An 18,050-nucleotide genomic window follows, 5' to 3' on the forward strand; every position below is an offset into this window, starting at 1 on the left:
TCGGGGAAAATCACAAGAATGTGTGGTCTGACCTTGGAGTCCATGTTGCAAGACCAGGGCTCCTTGGTTGCTGATGGTCATGGAATATGCACATACCCATTAGCACATGCAAGACATGTCAGCCAGCTCAGCTAAGCCAAGAGAGGCCATTGAGCGCCTCCTCAAGAGACGGAAAGCAGAACAGGTTGAACAATTCTCCTGACCCAGGCTTTGCAGCCAGTCTGTGGATACGTAGACCTGGACAGCCCATAGACTTTAGATTTTTCTCAACCCTGGTGCACCGAAGCTGACGGTGTCTCAGAACTGTCCAGACCACTCAAGTAACACCCTTGGAACATTCTCCCCCACCCTGGCTCACTAAGGTGACATCAAATGCCCGCCTCCTTCCCCAGGCGTCGGTGTAGTTTGACAACAAGGGGCTGGCCCTTTCCTGACCCCCCCTCCTCTGTGGACACAGGAGGAAGGAAAAAACAAGGAAATCATTAATTCCATCCACCTTTCTCCACACCTTGACCTTCCCCACCCTAATTGAAGACCCACATGGGTATGTAACCCTCTCACCTATGTAATCAATATTAAAAACAAAGTAGAAAAAATTATATACAAAAGAGAGCAGCATGACTGAAGAGAAGGAGGGACGCAGGCCCTGCAGGACAGGCAGTGTGGTCTGGAAATGACCAGCGGGTGGACATCATGCCCAGTGTGGACACAATGTATCCCACGTTCCTGGTGGGACAGAGTGGGACAGCACAAGGCGTTACAATGATGAGTGCATAACTGAAAGCTTAGGAACTGTTTCTAGAAGTTTCCAGACTGTGGCTGACCACAGGTACCTAAAGCCATGGCTAAGAGGAGATGACCATGTAGCACAGTGGTGCAAGAGAGATTCCGAGTGCACATTTTTGCCAACTTTACAGCCATGAGATTTAGGGAGAAAGCAACATCAACTTCTGAGGTCTCTTGGGATTAAAATGCTGTTTATTTCATAGCTGCTCCACTTCCGATCCAGCTCCTGCTCATGGTCTGGGACAGTGGCAGAGGACAGCCCAGTGCTTGGGCTGACACCCACATGGGAGACCCAGAAGAAGCTTCTGGCTTCAGACTGACCCAGCTCTGGCCACTGCAGCTATTTAGGCAGTGAACCAGCAGAAGGAAGATTCTCGCTCTTTCTCAATCTCTCTGCCTCTCTCACTCTTTCAAGTAAAACAAGCAAATCTAAACAAACAAACAAAAAAACAAGGGCCCAGCATGGTAGCCCAGCAGTTAAAGTCCTCCCCTTGTACACACCGAGACACATCTGTGCACTGGTTCTAATCCTGGCAGCCCCACTTCCCATCCAGCTCCCTGCTCGTGGCCTGAGAAACAGTCAAAGACGAAGATGGTCTGAAGCCTTGGGACCCTGCACCCACGTGGGAGACCAAAAAAAGACTCCAGGCTCCTGGCTTCAGAGCAGCTCAGCTCCAGCCTTTGCGGTCGCTTGGGAAGTAAATCATCGGATGGAAGATCTTCCTCTCTGTCTCTCCTCCTCTCTGTATATCTGACTTTGCAATAAAATAAAAATACCAAGCATCATACAGTAAACATATAATCAATATCACCAAAATCCTAATCATATTGTTTACACCTCCCAAGAGCCCCCAGACAAGCTATTCAAGTCTGAATAGGTTATGGGTTGGTTTTGGTAACTCTTCCTCTGCTAGTTTGTGGCCACGGTTGCAGGAGGGAAAAAAATGTACCGAAGTGGATAAAGGTGGCTATTTTCTACAATTCCTTGAGATGGAAGGGCAGGCAAGAGCACAGACAGGACGAACAAGACAGACAGGACAAACACCTGTCCAGGCCTGACATCCTACCTGCTAAATGGGCATGCCGCTGAGAGCCCAGAGTGTGGCGTTCAGGGCGGCTGGTCGGACCCAGTACATGTCAGCTGGCTCAGGTCGTCCAGGTGACTTCCTGAAGGACTTGGTTGGCTAAGTCCATGAACTGGGCTGGGAGGAGGGGGTCTCGGAGCCGAGGGGTCGGCTGCGGGTGGGTGCTGGAGAGGATAGGGGGTTAGAAAGCCAGACCTTGCCCACAAATAACGGTGGGGGCGTCTGTGCATTGTGGAGGAGAGGGTGGGGGCTGGGAACAACGACTGGAAATGGGGTTCTCTCTGGCCCAGCAGCTGGGGGGAGAGGGAGCGTGGCCCCGGGGTGCCCGTTCAGGCTCAGGGTGGGTTTTGTGGGGGTGAACCAGGGTTGGCATGGGTGGACGCCGAGCAGGGCTCTGCCGCGCTGGAAGGGGTCCCTGGCTCCCAGGGGAACCTGGAGCCACACAGGACCTCGACGTGTCTGAGCGAAGCAAGCAAGACCCATTTCAGGGATGCGGCCAGAGCAGAAACGCTGGGCGAGTGGCCGGTGTCACCAGGCGGTTGCAAAAATGGGCCCTGTCGCCCGGAAAGGTCTCGGGGGTCCAAAGGGACACCTCTCCACCGGGGCATGTAAGATGCGCAGAGTTGTCAGGCCCACCCCGCCCGCCAGCGACTCACCTCCGGGCCTGGGCTGTGGACGGAAGGCGGCGCGCCGGGGACCCTGTCGCCTCCCCGGAGGCGGTGGCCGCACGGCGAGCAGGGCGCGGTGATCGGGGTCCGGGCGCGGCCCCGGACAGGGCTGGGGGCCCGCGCGGCCGGGCTCGCTCTGCGCGGCTGGCGCGGCGGCGGCCTCCCGGGACTGGGAAGGGGGTTGGAGCAAAAATGTTTCTTATTCCAGCGTCTTCCTGCCTGGCCCTGCTCCACCACTCCCTCCTAATAAACTATTTCCTATTGCCCAGCTTGCCGCCCGGCAGTCCACTGGTCTCCTCCAGAGTTTTACCGCCCTCCCCCTGTGCTGCTCGGGCGGACCCCCACACTGCAGCCACACACACACACACCCTCCCCACCCCCTCCCAACTCCCCAAACACCAGCCCTGAGCCCCAGCTCTGTCTCCCACATCCGCTTGCCTCCCCCGGAAGAGGGGACGAACATTGGCCTTGACCCACTGGGGTCCCTTTGGCAGCGGAGGTGGGGGGATTCCAAGCCCAGAGTCAGGGGTGCCTCCTGGGGACCCTGATGAGACAAAGCAAGCTGGGGAGGGAGCAGAGGGCTTGACCTCCAGGGGTGGGCACATTTTCTCCTGGGGCTGCCTGGGTGGGCTGGGGTGGGGGGCTGTCTGCTTCCCAGCCTGTCCTGGGGATTCCCAGACCGAGCAAGAGCCACCAGGCTAGTTGGTTGTGATCTGGGGCAAGCAAAGCCCATCCAGGCTTCACTTTCCGATCTGCTAAATGGGAATGCCACTGAGAGCTAAGAGTGTGAGCTTGAAAGGAAGTGGTGTTCAGTGTGGTTGGTTCTGTAGCCCATGCTGGCAGGCTCTCGCCACCCAGGTGGTCCACTCGGCTAACAAGTTGATGAACAAAATGGACTGGGGAGGAAGGAGTCCCAGAGGCGAGGGGTTAGGTCCGGGTGCAGGAGAGGCAGAGAGGTAGACTCTAAGGGGTTTTGCTCTGCTGGCTGGAGGGGGGGGGGATGTTCTGCAAGATGGCCAGGGGCTTCCCCCCACTGCCCTGCCCACTGCCAGGAACACAGGCTGGGGGAGACAATGGCCGTAGGCTGGGACAGGCATCCCTGGTAGCCTGACCTCACTTCCTCCTGAGGCTGTCCCCACCCTGGCCCTCCTGCCCCCAGCCCTCCTGCCCTGGACCCTCCTGCCCCTGGCCCACAGCTGCTCCATGACTTGCCAGGGTGAGCCGGGTGAGGTCCCAGAATGTCGGCACACCCAGCTTTCCGTGGCAGTACTGAACTGCGTGCAGCGGCCAATAAGGAAGTAGTATGGGATTACGGTATCTGTCCCTGCAGATACTAGCGGCCACTTGGGCACTCTATTAGCACTAGGGCCTTGGTGGAACTCTCCTGCCCTCATCCCCTTCCCCACCCTCCTCAGAGGAGGCGTTGAGTCTGAGATGCACTTGGAGACAGACTGGGGATGGGTGGGTGCTGGGAGACTGCCTGGGCCGTGTTTGTGAAGCAGAGGGGAGCCGTGGGCTATTGGGACAGGCGATCTGGCGGGAGGTGGTGGTGGTTCCTGCATGCCGGAGTCTCCCTCTTTGCCAGCAGAGCATTCAGTCCTGTGGGCCTGGCCTGGAGCCCTCTGGGAGAGGGCAGGGCTGGGGTGGGGGAAGCGAGGGGGCACAGCCTTGTGACCTCCCCCGCCATGGCTTGCAGAACTCATAAAGAACATGGGGGAGGATCCGAGGAGGAACAAAGACTTGGAGATAGCACAGCAGCCTCAGCCCAGTGAGAAAAGGGAAAAGGAATTACAGACCACGGCCAAGTCCTCGAGAACTCATTGCTTCCAGGGACCAGCTGTTAGCTGCACCAGCAAGGCCAGAACAAGCGGAAAGCAAGCCCCAAGGACTCAGACAGGCCTCAGATGTGAAATGAGATATGCAGGATTTCCCGTGAGCCCGGCCCCAGGGCCTGGGGAGCCTCGCTGCAGAAAGCCAGCAGTGAAAGCAGATGAATGGCTGCCTTGTGGACCCCCACTCTTCTTCTGTTTTTTTTTTTTTTAAGATTTATTTGGAAGTTACAGAGAGCAGGCTCCCATCTGCTGGTTCATTCCCCCAGATGGCCACAGTGGCCAGGGCTGGGCCAGGCCAAAGGCAGGAGCCAGGAGCTTCTCTTCCCATGGCAGGGGCCCCATCGCTTAGATCATCCGTCACTGCTCTTCCCAGGGATCTGGATCCGAAGTGGAGCAGCCAGGACTTGAACCAGCTCCCATATGGAATGCCCATGATGCAGGCGTTGGCTTTCCTTGCCACTCCTGATGCCATGATCTCTCAGGACCAGCCCTGAACACTAAGTTCAAGTGCTACTCAACACCATGGCTACACAGCACGTGCAGGTGCACAGGACCTCCTGCTCTTCCCGTCCTGGACAAAGCTCAGCCTTTTCATCTCGCGCTGCCCCCCCAGGAATGAGGAAGTCACTGGGGAGGGTCGGGAAGGGGGACAAGGGGGATAGAAATAGCAGTGGAGTGCTGGGCTGTTGAGGGAGAATCGGATTTGTTGCATAGCAGTTATTCGAGCCCAAGAGACAGGAACACAATGATATCGGGTCCCCAAGGAGGAAAGGTTGTGGAGGAAGAATGAGGGGCACGTGTGGCTGAGACCCACAAATTCCATCTGTTCCACGGGTGGGAGAATCTCAGATGTGTAGGCTCAAGGAAGATGCAATGATCTTTCCTTGTTTTCTTCGAAGCAAGTGTTTTTTCTTTTCCTTTTTTTCTTTTTAATTGTAGAAGGAGGAAGAGCGACAGAGAAAGAGAATCTTCCATCAACCATCTACTGGTCCACTCCCCCTATGGCTACATCAGCTAGAGCTGCGCTGGTCTGAAGCCAGGAGCCAGGAGCTTCATCCAGGGGCTCAAGCATTTGGCTCATTTTCTTTTGCCTTCCTGGAAACTGGATTGGAAGTGGAGTAGCCAGATCTCAAACTGGTGTGTGTATAGGATGCCTGCATCACAGGCAGTGTCTTTACCCACTAGCTCACAGCACTGGCCCCAGGACCTTCTAGCTGTGTCCGGCTCAGCACAGAAGGCACCACGGGGTTCTGTGACCTGGTTCACTTCTCTGTAGCCAGAGTTTCCACCAGCAGACCCCGAAGGGGCTGCTCAGTCTTGGAAGGTCTTCTTTGGACCTTCAGTGTAAAGCAGGTACAAAGGTTATCTGGCCAGAACCCAGGTTTGGGGAGGGGGTGGTGGCCGGAACTCAGTCCCAGGACAAAGCTGGCAGACAGGTTCCCAGACTCGGAGCCGCCAAGTCCTCTTCCTCTTCCTCTCCGGCCCTTCCAGATCTGCACTGATTGGGGTTGTCCACTCCCTGCCCAGTCCAGCCCTGCGCCTTCGGGATGACTCAGCGTGCACGCTCTTGAGGAAGAGGGAGGGGGTGTTTGTGTCCAACAGGAGGGTCCTGAGCTGAGCTGGTGTCCGCTTGATGCCAGAGGGGTGGGTGGGCATGAGGCCCCAAGTCTGTGCGGGGAAGCTGTGCCCATGCTGCTTCTTCTGCAGCAGCCCCAGCCCCAGCCGGGAGCCCAAGGCACAGCAGGTGCCTGTGGGTCCTCCCAGAGCCTACGGAACCCACCTAGCTGCTGGGGGTGGCAGGGAGGAAGTCGGGGGAAAGAGCTGGGTTTCGAGCACCCTCCCCTGTGAAAAGGGGCGATTCCTTCTCTAAGTCCTCTTTACCTTGTTGTATTTATTTATCTTTTTAAGATTTATTTATTTTCATTGGAAAGTCAGATACACAGAGAGAAGGAGAGGCAGAGAAGAAGATCTTCCGTTTGATGATTCATTCCTGAATCCAGGAGCCAGGAACTTCCTCCAGGCCTCTCACACGGGTGCTGAATCCCAAGGCCTTGGGCCATCCTTGACTGCCCTCCCAGGCCACAGGCAGGGAGCTGGATGGGAAGTGGAGCAGCTGGGACCAGAACCGGCATCCACAATGGGATCCCGGTGCACTTAAGGCGAGGACCTCAGCCACTAGGCCATCACGCCGGGCCCTATCTTGTTTTATTTATTTAAAAGTTTGAGTCAGAGGCAGATAGCTGGACAGGCAGAGGGGTTCTCCAGGCAAGTCCCTGACTCCTACTGCTCTCAAAAATTATCTCTGTGGAGGTTGAGCGCGGTGGCCCAGCACCAACATCCCTTATGGATATCAAGTCATGCCCCAGCATCCCTGCTTCCCATCCAGCTCCCTGCTTGTGGCCTGGGAAAGCAGCCGGGGACGGCCCAAAACCTTGGGACCCTGCAGCCACGTGGGAGACCTGGAAGAAGCTCCTGGTTCCTGGCTTCAGATTAGCCCAGCTGCAGCCATTGTGGCCATTTGAGAAGTGAGTCAGCAAGTGGAGGGAAGATCTCTCTCTCCCTCTCTGTCTCATAGGTCTGACTCTCAAATAAAAATGACTCTTTTCTTTAGAAAAAACGGCATCTTAGGATTTAGAGTAGGCCAGATATGTAAGTACATTTAGTAAATGCCTTATAAATGGATGCCATCATCACTATGAATTTATAAGCAAATATATTTTAACACCTTTATCTTTAAAATTTGTTTTTAACGTACATGCATTTGGGAGACAGGGAGAGCTCCCACCTGCTGCTTCACTGCCTGGATGGCTGCAAGAACAAGGGTGAGGTGGGCCAAGGTTGAAGTCAGGAATCTAACCTGGATCTCCCACGTGGAGGGGGTGGAAGCCCAATCATGCAAACATCACCTGAAGTTCCAAAACTCCATGCGTAGGAACCTGGGGTCAGGAGCAGGGCCAGGCAGCAGACCTAAGCACTCAGATGTGGGGATCAAGGGCTGGGGTTGGGCCAGGCCAAAGCCGGGAAGCCTGGAGCTCTCTGTGAGTAACCCACGGGGGTGACAGGGACCCACGCATTTGGCCCATCTCCCACTGCTTTCCCAGACACGTCTGCCAGGAGCAGACTCAGACTGGTCCTGCTACTGGGCTATCAATGTGGCAGGCAGTGGCTTAGCCTGTTGCGTCACAGCATTGGCCTCTAGAGCTGCAATTAAAAAAAGATTCTGTTTTTAAATGTTAATTTTGTTTGAGACTGGAGAGCTTTGCATCCACAACTTCACTCACTAAATGCTGACAACATCCACAGATGGCAGGGCCAGGCTGAACTGGGAAAGCTGGATACAATCTGGGGTCCCCACACGGATGACAGGGGCCCGAGGACTTTGGCCACTACCTCTTGCTTCCTGGGGTGATGTGCTAATGCAGGAAGCTGGATCAGAGGGACAGTAGCTGGGACTGGACCCATATGCAGTGACAGAAGATGCAAGTGACCCAAGTGATAAGTTAACCTATGCGCCCCCTCCCCACGGGGCAGACCCCGTAGTGACAGTTTTGATGTGACTAGCAGAGGTGAAAGATTTTGTGCCTTGAGGGTTTAGCTGGGTGCTGGGTCAGAAACAGGTGCTTCTGGAGGCCTTCAGACTCCCTCAGCCAATGAGAAGCAGCAGGGCCAGAGCTGGGGTGATATAGGGGCAGGAAGGACTGGCAAGAGGGAGAGGGAGGGCTCGCTGGCTTTTGGATGCTTCTCAGGGGTATGGGGAACATCCCCAGTGAGAGAGGGGATCCCCCAGGATTTGAGGGTGAGCTATGGCCCTGAGTGAGAGAGAGCTTGTTGTTTTGCAAGCGGGGCCGAGTAGCTGGGCGAGGCCAGAGGCCAGCGCGGGATTTCCTTCAGCCCCGGCCACTCCGGTGGGTGGGACCGGATTGCTCGCACAGGACACAGGAATGTGCCTTTGTTCCCAGCTGGAGGGGAAATGCCACAAAGCCTGCCCCTTTCCCGTGCCCAGGGCGCCTGGCTGGAGGGCCCTCAGGAGCGCTTGTTGCCTGGAACCTTAACCTTACTTGCCAAGCTATAGGAGTTGGGAGTCAGGGGGTGTCCCAGGCAGGTCTGGAGTACCGGGACACACTGGAGCATTTGGGGCTGTACGTGCCTGCCTCTGGCCTTTCCCTTGATGGGACCAGAGCTGTTCACAGACTGGACCCAGCTGTTCACAGCTGGACCCAGACTGAGGTTCTGGGTTCCTGCTTTCAGCCTGGTCCAACCCTGGGCTGTTGTAGGCCTGGGGGGAGGGCGGTGATTGGGGGAGTGAACCAGGGTGGACGATCTCTTGCCTGTCTCACTTCCTTTTAAATCAAGACGTGAACGTAACTGGATGATTGAACAACTGCTGGTATTGCCCTTCCACAGGGTGCCCCAACCACACAGGCAGCTGAGCTCCAGTAGGAGAGAGTGGCTGGGCAGCAGACAGCGGAAGGTGAGAAGGGGAATGTCAGGGCAAGACTTGGGCCTCCCTCTGCACCCTGACCTGTCTTTCATGTAGTTGGATGGACACTGAAATCGGACTCTGCCCTACAGGCTGTGTAGCCCAGTGTTGTGGCTTAGCAAGTAAAAGCAACGCTTGCAGTGCCAGTATCCCACATAGGCACCAATTTGCATCCTGCCTGCTCTGCTTCCCATCAAGCTCCCTACTAAGAAGTCTGGTAAAATGGTGGAGGATGGCCCAAGTGCTTGAGCCCCTCTGGCCATGTGGGAGACCTGGAAAAAACTCCTGGCTTCAGCCGGACTCAGCCTTGGCCATCTCAGCCCTTTGGGGAGTGAGTCTGTGTCCTCAGGTTCACATGTGTCAGAATGCAGCCACAGGAACAGGAGTGGCAGGACTGGGGATGTACCTTCCAGGCTTCCCCATCAAACACCTGTGAGGGAGAGGTGGCTGGGGTGGAGGGTAGCCCCCCAACGCTGCAGGGGCCGGGGTGGGGCATTCACGTGAGTGAGTGCCTGGGTTTCAGTCCCACACTGCTTCCAGCTCCCAGCTAAGGTGCACTCAGGAGGCAGCACGTGACAGCTCAAAAACCTGGGTCCCTGCCACCCACGTGGGGACCCAGACTGAGGTTCTGGGTTCCTGCTTTCAGCCTGGTCCAACCCTGGGCTGTTGTAGGCCTGGGGGGAGGGCGGTGATTGGGGGAGTGAACCAGGGTGGACGATCTCTTGCCTGTCTCACTTCCTTTTAAATCAAGACGTGAACGTAACTGGATGATTGAACAACTGCTGGTATTGCCCTTCCACAGGGTGCCCCAACCACACAGGCAGCTGAGCTCCAGTAGGAGAGAGTGGCTGGGCAGCAGACAGCGGAAGGATGGCAGCCTGGTTGGCGGAAGACACATGGTGCCCAGCAGTGCCATTTGCAAGAAAACAGGGATTCTAGGCAGACCCAGTGTGAGCAGAGGAGAGCTTGGACCGACAGGCGTTCTCCCTTCCTTTCACACACACCTCATCTCTCATACACACGTGGATTCCCTGGCCCGCTCTTGACCCAGCGCTCTGCCACGCCCGCAGCTACTGCCAGAGGTCCTGCTAAGCACCTCAGGGCGCTAAGATCTGTAGCTGGGTCTTTCTAGTGAGCCTGCACTGGCCAGGCATGGAGCTGGGATGAACCTACCGATGTCGAGGGTTCTGGCCAATGAGTCATCAGGGCCTGGTTGGCATCCCAGAGTGGCTTAGGATGGCCAGCGCTGGGGTCCCTCTGGAGGCTGCCAGCTGGGAGTGGGTCCATGTTTCACCTATGGAGCTGGAGTCCCCCAAGGATATGCCTACCAGCCCCAGCTGCCCCTCGGTTATGTCCTCATAGTCACTGCTTTAAGCCCAGCAGCAGACGGAAGCTCCCTGAGCAGGTCATACACGCTCCTCCCTCTTTTAGGAAGGAACTTTTTACTTTTTGTTCTTTTACTTTTCTAATTGTGGGAGAGGGCCCACCGTGATGGCTCAACTAGTGATTCCTCCACCTCCAGGTTCCAGCATACCATATGGGCACCAGTTCGTGTCCCAACAGCCCCACTTTTGATCCGGTGCTCTGCCTATGTCTGGCAAAGCAATGGAGGACGGAGCAAAGCCTTGGGACCCTGCACCTTCATGGGGGACCTCAAGGGGGTTCCTGTCTTCTGGCTTTGGATTAGCTCATCTCTGGCCATTGTGGTCATTTGGGAAGTGAGCCAGCGGATGGAAGACCTTTCTCCTTCTCTTCATTAATCTGCCTTTTCAATAAAAATAAACAGATATTTTTAAAAAGAATAGATATGGGGAGAGAGACCATCTGCTGGTTCACTCCTTCATCTCCCCAGTTCTCATGAAGGCCAGTGACTGGGCTGGGTCAAACCAAAGCAGGGAACTAGAAATCCAATCTAGGTTTCCCACGTGAGTGGCAGGAGACCCAGCCACCACCACTGCCTCCCTGGGTCTGGGCACTAGCAGGAATCGGAGTCAAGTCTAATATGGACACCTGTTCTAAATGGCATCATAACCCCTGGGCCAGATGCCGGCTTCCACGTAGCATATATATTTTTTTCAAGCAGTTACTTCTCACTTAGCCACAACAGCCAGCATATGACCAGACCAAAGCCAGGAGACAGGAACTTCATCTGGCAGGGGCCCAAACACATGGCCCATCATCTTCTGCTACCTTTCCTAGATTGGAAGTGGAGCTGATGGCGCTGAAAGCAATACCCACATGGGATGCCTGTCAGCAGGTGAGTGGTGCCTTTACCGGCTACCAAGCCCTCCCCCTCCTTTTATTTGGTAACCAATGAGGAGGCAGAGGCTGGAAGAGGCGGAGCCAAGTAGGCCAGATTCCAGAGGCTGGAGCTGGCTGCTTCTCTTCGCCCTGTGTTCTTTCTGCCGTGTGCCCAGCTGGAGGAAGAGCTGACTGTGAGAGGCCCAGGAGGCCAGCCCGGTCCCTTCTGAAGGGTTACAGGTTAGGACCGCCGGGGTTGAGAAGGGCTCCCTCTGCTGGCCCAGACCATCCCATCCTCTTAGGCTGTACAGGGCAGCAGCAGCCCGGATGAAACAGGCAAGGGCCGGCAGGGTCATTCCCCTGGCCCCGGGGTGGAGGTGGGGCTCTGGGGAGCCTGGGTGTGCAGGCAGGCTCCAGGATCACGTCTCTGTGCCATTTGCCAGCGGTCTCGGTTTCCCCAGCTGCACAATTGGAAGGTTGTGGCAGGTGCATAAGAGAATGGCCTTAGTAACTCCAGGTGCAGGGCCAGTGTGTGGCTCTTTCGTGCGTTCTACAGGGGACAGCCGTGCAGCAGCTCAGGAGATGCTTGGGCCCCTTGCTCCCGAGATCCCGGGTGCCTTCCAGGTCACAGAATCTCACCAGCAGGTATTGTGTGCCATCTGCGACAGGCGTACTTTGCTGGCGTGCTGTTGGCAGGAAGGAGAGAGCTCCTGGGGAGCACCCTGGGGACGTTGGACTCTGCTCCTTAAGTCCACTCAGCTGGGGAACAGGTTTGCTGTTTGCCAAAAGCCTGGTTCCTACTGTCTAAGGGGTCCTTCCGGTAATCCTGCTTTGTCCATTTGATGGAGAGGAAGGTTGAGGCAAGACCCACCAGCTGGCTTACTCAGGCTTGCACAGGTGCCAAAGAGCCAGATCAGCCTGGAACCCACTGGACAGTTGCTTTGAGTCCTGCCAGAGAAATCGCACACACTATCCATCCCTGTTAGTCATTTTTGTAGCACACACAGGATTTTTTCTTATTCAAAGACTGGTTTATTTTTATTCTTGTTTTAAAAGATGTATTGGGTCTGGCGCGGTGGCGCAAGTGGTTAAGGTCCTCGCCTTGCACACCCGGGATCCCATATGGGCGTCGGTTCTAATCCCGGCAGCCCCGCTTCCCTTCCAGCTCCCTGCTTGTGGCCTGGGAAAGCAGTCGAGGACGGCCCAAAGCTTTGGGACCCTGCACCCGTGTGGGAGACCCGGAAGAGGCTCCTGGCTTCGGATCAGCATAGTATCGGCCCGTTGCGCTCACTTGGGGAGTGAATCATCGGACGGAAGATCTTCCTCTCTGTCTCTCTCCTCTCTGTATATCTGCCTTTCCAATGAGAAAATAATAAAAATAAATCTTATATATATAAAAAAAAAGATGTATTGATTTGGGACTGGCACCATGGTTTAATAGTTAAGTCTCTGCCTGCAGTGCCGGCATCCCATATGGGTACTGGTTTGAGTCCCAGCTGCTCCACTTCCAATCCCACCCCCTAATGATATGCCTGGGAAAGCAGTGGAGGGTGGGCCCAGTGCTTGGGCTCCTGCACCCACAAAGGAGACCTGGAAGATGTTCTTGGCTCCTGGTTTCAGCCTGACCCAGCCGTTGTGGTCATTTGGGAAGTGAATCAGAGCATGGATGATCTCTCTCTGCTTCTCTCTTTCAAATACAAATCAATAGTTTTAAAATGATTTATGCATCTGAGAGGCAGAGTGACAGAGAGAGAGAGTGAGAGGAAGAGGCAGATACAGAGATAGCGAGAACTTCAGTCTACCAGCTGGCTTGCCAAACAGCCACAATGGCTATAGGGCTGGGCCAGAACAAAGCCAGGAGCCAGGAGCTCTCACACGGCGGCAGAGGACCAGGCACTTGGACCATCCTCCGCTGCTTTTCCAGGTGCATCAGCAGGGAACTGGATCAGAAGTGGAGCAGCTGCGACTCGAACCAGCGTGCTGATGTGGGCTGACAGTGTGACCACAACGCCAACTCAGATATACCTTTTAATTCAAAAGAAAGTTGATATCCCATTATTAAACAGTCCTAGGGCTCTGGGCAGAAGAATCTCAAACCCTCTGTGAAGCTACTGTGACCCCCCAGGAGATGGAGCAGAACATCCCAGGCCCTCCGTGTGGTCTTGGGAGAGCAACCCCTGCTCTAGGTACAGCACAGACAGGAGGCAAACAGGGAACCTGCACGGGGCCAGCTGCCAAGGCCACAGCCACCCAGGTGAGTCCTGGGCAACACTGCTCACCACTCAGAATCGTTGGACCCCAGAAAAGGCTGAGAAATGGTCAAAGTCAACGGTAGGAGGTGGCAGAGTGTGACAGGGGAACCTGGATGGAGCAAGAAGCCCACATTAAAAACTAGGGGAATCTGAATACCAAAAACCATGTTGGTTCATCAGCTGCAGCAGAAGTACATGCATAGCTGGACAGGCAGGGGAGGGCAGGGGGCACTCGGGGTTCTATGTCACAGCTTTTCTATAGATTTAAAACAGTTCTGAAATAATCCAATTTGGGGCACGGCATGATGACTCAATTAGCTAATCCTCCCCTTGCAATCCCATATGGGTGCCAATTTCTGTCCCAGCTGCTCCACTTCCCTTCCCACTTGGGAAACCCAGAAGAAGCTCTTGGTTCCTGGCTTTGGATCAACCCAGTTCACTCCATTTGGCGAGTGAACCAGCAGATGGTAGATCTTTCTGTCTCTCCTCTTTGTAAACCTGCCTTTCCAAATAAAGATAGATAAATTAAAAAAAAAAAAATCCAGGGGCCCTAGTGCAGTAGCCTAGTGGCTGCTCCACTTCTTTTCCAGCTCCCTGCCTGTGGCCTGGGAAAGCAGTCGAGGATGGCCCAAAGCCTTGGGACCCTGCACCTGCGTGGGAGACCCAGAGGAAGCTCCTGGCTTCATATCAGCTCAGCTCTGGCCATTGTGGCTACTTGGGGAATGAACCAGCAGACGGAAGATCTCTCTGTTTCTCCTTCTCTCTATAAGTCTGACTTTCCAATAAAAATAAATAAATCTTTTTTGATTCTTTTTTTTTTTTTTTGCTGCTATTGTTGTTAAAGTCAAAACTACTAACAAGACTGTTTAGTGGAAAGCTTTCCTCCTTCCCTGGGTCAGCTAGTCACTCCTCCTCGAGAAGCAAAGTCTGTCCAGAGCATGTGCAGACTCTGCTGGCTGGCTCGCCCACCTGATGCCTGCAACAGCTGAGGCTGTTCTGGGCCAAGGATGCAGACAGGAAAGCTGGGATCTTCCATCCAAGTCTCCCTGATGGGTGGCAGGTGCCCAGTGACTAGAGCTCACTGCCTTCCGGGGTCTGACAGCAGGAGGAAGCTGAGGGCAGGGGGTGAGGCAGGCGTTACAGCCAGATACTCTTGTATGGGACGGGATGGCCTTAACCGCGAGACTACACACCCACCTGGGAAATGCGCTTACCTGACACGTAAGAAAGAAACAAAGAATTAGCAGAAAGAAACGAAAACAACCCTTGCAAATAAGGCCTGAGAAAAGGTACCACTTCCCCAGCTGCCAGTCGGTGAGACTAGCATTCGTTGACAACCTACGAGCAAGCCGCTAACCTGTGGAAGAGAAACAGCTAAACAGCGTTGTCTGCTAAAAGGATTCAATCGAGATGTTTTATCACGGGGGGAGGAAGAAACCTTCTCCATCTCTAACTGTGATGTGCTTCCCACCACCCGCAGGGCTCTCCACTTCTTCCTTTGGTCCTTTCCTGTTTGACTCCCTCGGGAACGGGAACGGGAACGAGGCTGGGTCGTCCTCAGGCTCGCTGTCGGTCACGTTTGTCTTTGTGCCCGCTGGACTCAGCAGCACACCCCACCTGCTGGTCCACGCTCCTGTTGTTTTCACTCCGTCTTTCTTGAGGATCGGTCCACATCCGGATTTACCTCCGTTTCAACCTTTGCGGATTGCACTTGTAGTCACTGTCGATGAAGTCCCTGTGGCCGCTCTCTCTCCGGCCGTCGTCATGCCTAACCTTATACGCGACTTGGGCACAGGTCGCCTAGCCCAGCCTCCCCTGATTCTGTGCCTACTTGGCTTCCTCCTCTTGCCTCTTCCTCTCCATCCGTAGCTCCTGGTAATGCCAGAGGGGCGGGGCCAGCCTTTGTTGTCCGGCAGAGCTGGGCTTTGGCTGGAGTTGGACGAAGCTGGAGAAGGGTGAGGACACCTTGGAGAGATGGATCTTGGGCACTTGGGGCCTGGGGCTGCTGCTGCCCCTCCACTGCAGCCACTGAGGGAATATGCCCCGGGGGATCTGGTAGGGGACAAAGACCTGGAGGCCAGGATCTACCTGCGTGGGGACTTGGGGCACCAGGGGAGGGGATGGGGTAGTGCCGAGCAGCTCCGGCACAGACTTGCCTCGGGTGCCCACTGCAGGGGGGCTGTCAGGACACAGAGGGTGGCAGGCGGTGGTGAGGAAGGGGCTGGCCAGGCTGGTGGTGACGGTTACCAGGTGGTCTAGGACGCCCCCCTCCTGAGGATCCTGGGGGAAGGAGAAGGTCAGGGTGGCTTGTAGCCGCTGCAGGAAAGACGGGGCGGCCTGGGCCTGTGCCTGGGCCACCAGTCCGGGCAAAGCTGGCCACTCAGGCCGGAAGCACTGGCTCAGCTGCTCCACCCGGGGCCGCCGCAGCAGCTGCCGGATCCTGCGCACGACATCAAAACTGTCGGTCAGCAGCGCCCACTCCAGGGCTGTCTTGCCCCGTACAGGATCCACTGCTGTCAGGTCAGCACCTGCGGAGACGGAGTGCAGGGGTGAGGTGATCTGTGGAGGTGTGGCATGGGTTGGGGGAGGGCAGTCTTCAGCCATGGGCCTGAGCAGGGTCACAGAGCCCCATGGTGACGGTGCTGGGTCTGAGAGGCCAGTGTCCCCACCTGCTGCGTGAAAGAGCCCAACATGCTTCTGATGTGGGCCAAGCCACAGACCTGCCATGTGTTCCCGGAGGAGGGCAGGGGTGGGGGAGAGCAGAACGGGCTGGGGTCCAGAGTGGGGAAGAGATCCACTGTGTGCCTCCGTCTGGAAGTAGGATGGGGACGCCTGAATGCACGGAGCTAAGCGGGGTGGTGAGGGGGTGCGGGCTCCCAGCTGGCAGAGACCGGGTTGCATCCATGGTCTGTTGATTCCCTCTCTCTCTTCCTCCACGCTAATCCAGTGGCCAGAGCCACCACAACAGCCTGTCCCTCAGAAGCCCTGATCATAGCGCTCAACTCTTGTTGGTGACAAGGCCAGCATCCACCCACGTTTCTCCCACTCATTGCTGTTGCCCTGAAGTTTTAGGATAAACAGCTCTCAACATCATCAGGCTGGGTTGTGTGGATCGAGAGCAGTTTTCACTGTTCCTCCAGTAAGTCAGCCTGGGTTGATCTCTGACACCCTCAGCCTGCCCTTGCCTCTTTGCAACTGAGTGATGGCCGACAGAGCGCCTGGAGACCGCGCACCTGCCATGAGAAGGGCTGCCACGCAATCGGAACGGTTTCGCATGGCGGCCTTCATCAGCGCCGTGAGCCCACGCTGGTCCCGGCGCTCCAGGTCCAAGCCCGCATAGTAGTTGAGCAGGAGGCTCACCAGACACACGTGGCCTGCAGGATGCCAAATGCCATATGACTCTACAGGCACCCCAGGTCCACCCCACCCCGGGGGGCAGGAGAGCTTCTAGCTCCGGGGGAGCGGGAGAGTGGAAGCAGCTAGTGGTGAGGAAGGATCAGCAGCCTCGCACCTGCTTGCGCAGCCAGCATGAGGGCCGTGTCCCCTCCGTTGTCCTGCTGGTTCACGTCGAGGAAAGGACAGCGGCTGAGTAGGGCCACAACATCCCTGAAGCCACGGTAGCAGGCGACCATGAGGCCTGTCTGGGGGCGGGCCGGCTTAGTCCCTCCACGGTCCTAGGGCCTGTTCCCATCCTCCTCCACCCCCTTTATGGTGACCCTCTCAGAGAATCACATAGGGCCGTGTAGTGGGGTTACAGAGCTGTGGGCCCCAGCTACCCTGCCAAGTGACCCCAAGGCATCTCACCCTCCCATTGCTGTCCACCTGCGTGGCCTCCTCTGGAGAGACCCCGCTGTCCAGCACAGCTTGGAGTTGGGTGGGGTCATTGCTGGCACAGGCCCAGTACAGGGCCGCCAGCTGACAGCCTGGGGCAGGGTTGCCACTGGCTGGGCAGGAGGCTGCTCCGGACATGCCCAGCCCTGTCCTGCTCGCCGACGGCAGGTCTTCCTCCTCCAGGCAGGCAGTGAAAAGGCCAACTCCTCCTATCCTCACATAGCAGACATCTGGAACAGAGGGGAGAGAGGGCCCACACACAACAAAGTTCACCCTGGCGCCCACACACCACACAAGGGCAGGCACTGAGCAGTGTGGGGACCTCTCTGTCAGGATCCCAGTGAGCTGCGCTGAGAGTAGGCAGCGGCTTCTCACCTGGTCTTGAAAAGATCTCTAGGAGACAGTCACAGCAGCTGGGCACAGCTGGGGGACCCCCAGCAGGTCTCCAGAATCCAGTATCTGCTGGAGTTGGCAGGGGACCGACCCTGCCCAGGAGCAGGCCAGCTGACAGATGGCTGGCTTTGGCTGCAAACACCTTGGGCTGAGCTGGGTCAAGCGGGTTAGGAAGGGATTGGGGGCCCGAAGGGGCCGGTGCTCTGTCTTGGGAGCTGTATCCAAGAGACCCTGCCAGGCAGGGCTGGGTCCGGCTCTGCTTCCTGCTGGGGCGTGAGGGGCTTACACCTCAGCAGGAAGCAGAGCCCGGCTGCACTCAGAGGCCGAGGGCTCTGGGATCACAGCCCAGGGGTCACCCCTCTGCTAGAGCAGCAGGTGGTGGGAGGAAGAGGGTGGCAGACCAAGGCTCTTAGCAGGAAGGGCTGGGGCTCTGTGAACCACCATGGCTGGGGATGACTGCAATTTCTTTATAAGGTCCTGGG

At 56.3% G+C, this 18,050-nt stretch overlaps 1 protein-coding gene across 1 annotated transcript; it reads right to left on the reverse strand.

Annotated features, from left to right (window-relative positions):
• Positions 1 to 1,856: 1,856 nt before the first annotated feature.
• Positions 1,857 to 17,244, reverse strand: LOC121167241 (photoreceptor ankyrin repeat protein-like). The gene is given in 6 exon segments (XM_040996650.1): positions 1,857 to 1,903; positions 2,528 to 2,708; positions 15,172 to 15,872; positions 16,578 to 16,718; positions 16,856 to 16,985; positions 17,149 to 17,244. Coding segments are annotated over 5 exon segments (1,191 nt in total). The 5' UTR covers positions 16,977 to 16,985; positions 17,149 to 17,244.
• Positions 17,245 to 18,050: the final 806 nt, after the last annotated feature.

The sequence above is a fragment of the Ochotona curzoniae genome, unplaced genomic scaffold (assembly GCF_017591425.1).
Source record: "Ochotona curzoniae isolate NIBS_2020 unplaced genomic scaffold, NIBS_Ocur_1.0 patch35, whole genome shotgun sequence".
Taxonomy (NCBI): domain Eukaryota; kingdom Metazoa; phylum Chordata; class Mammalia; order Lagomorpha; family Ochotonidae; genus Ochotona; species Ochotona curzoniae.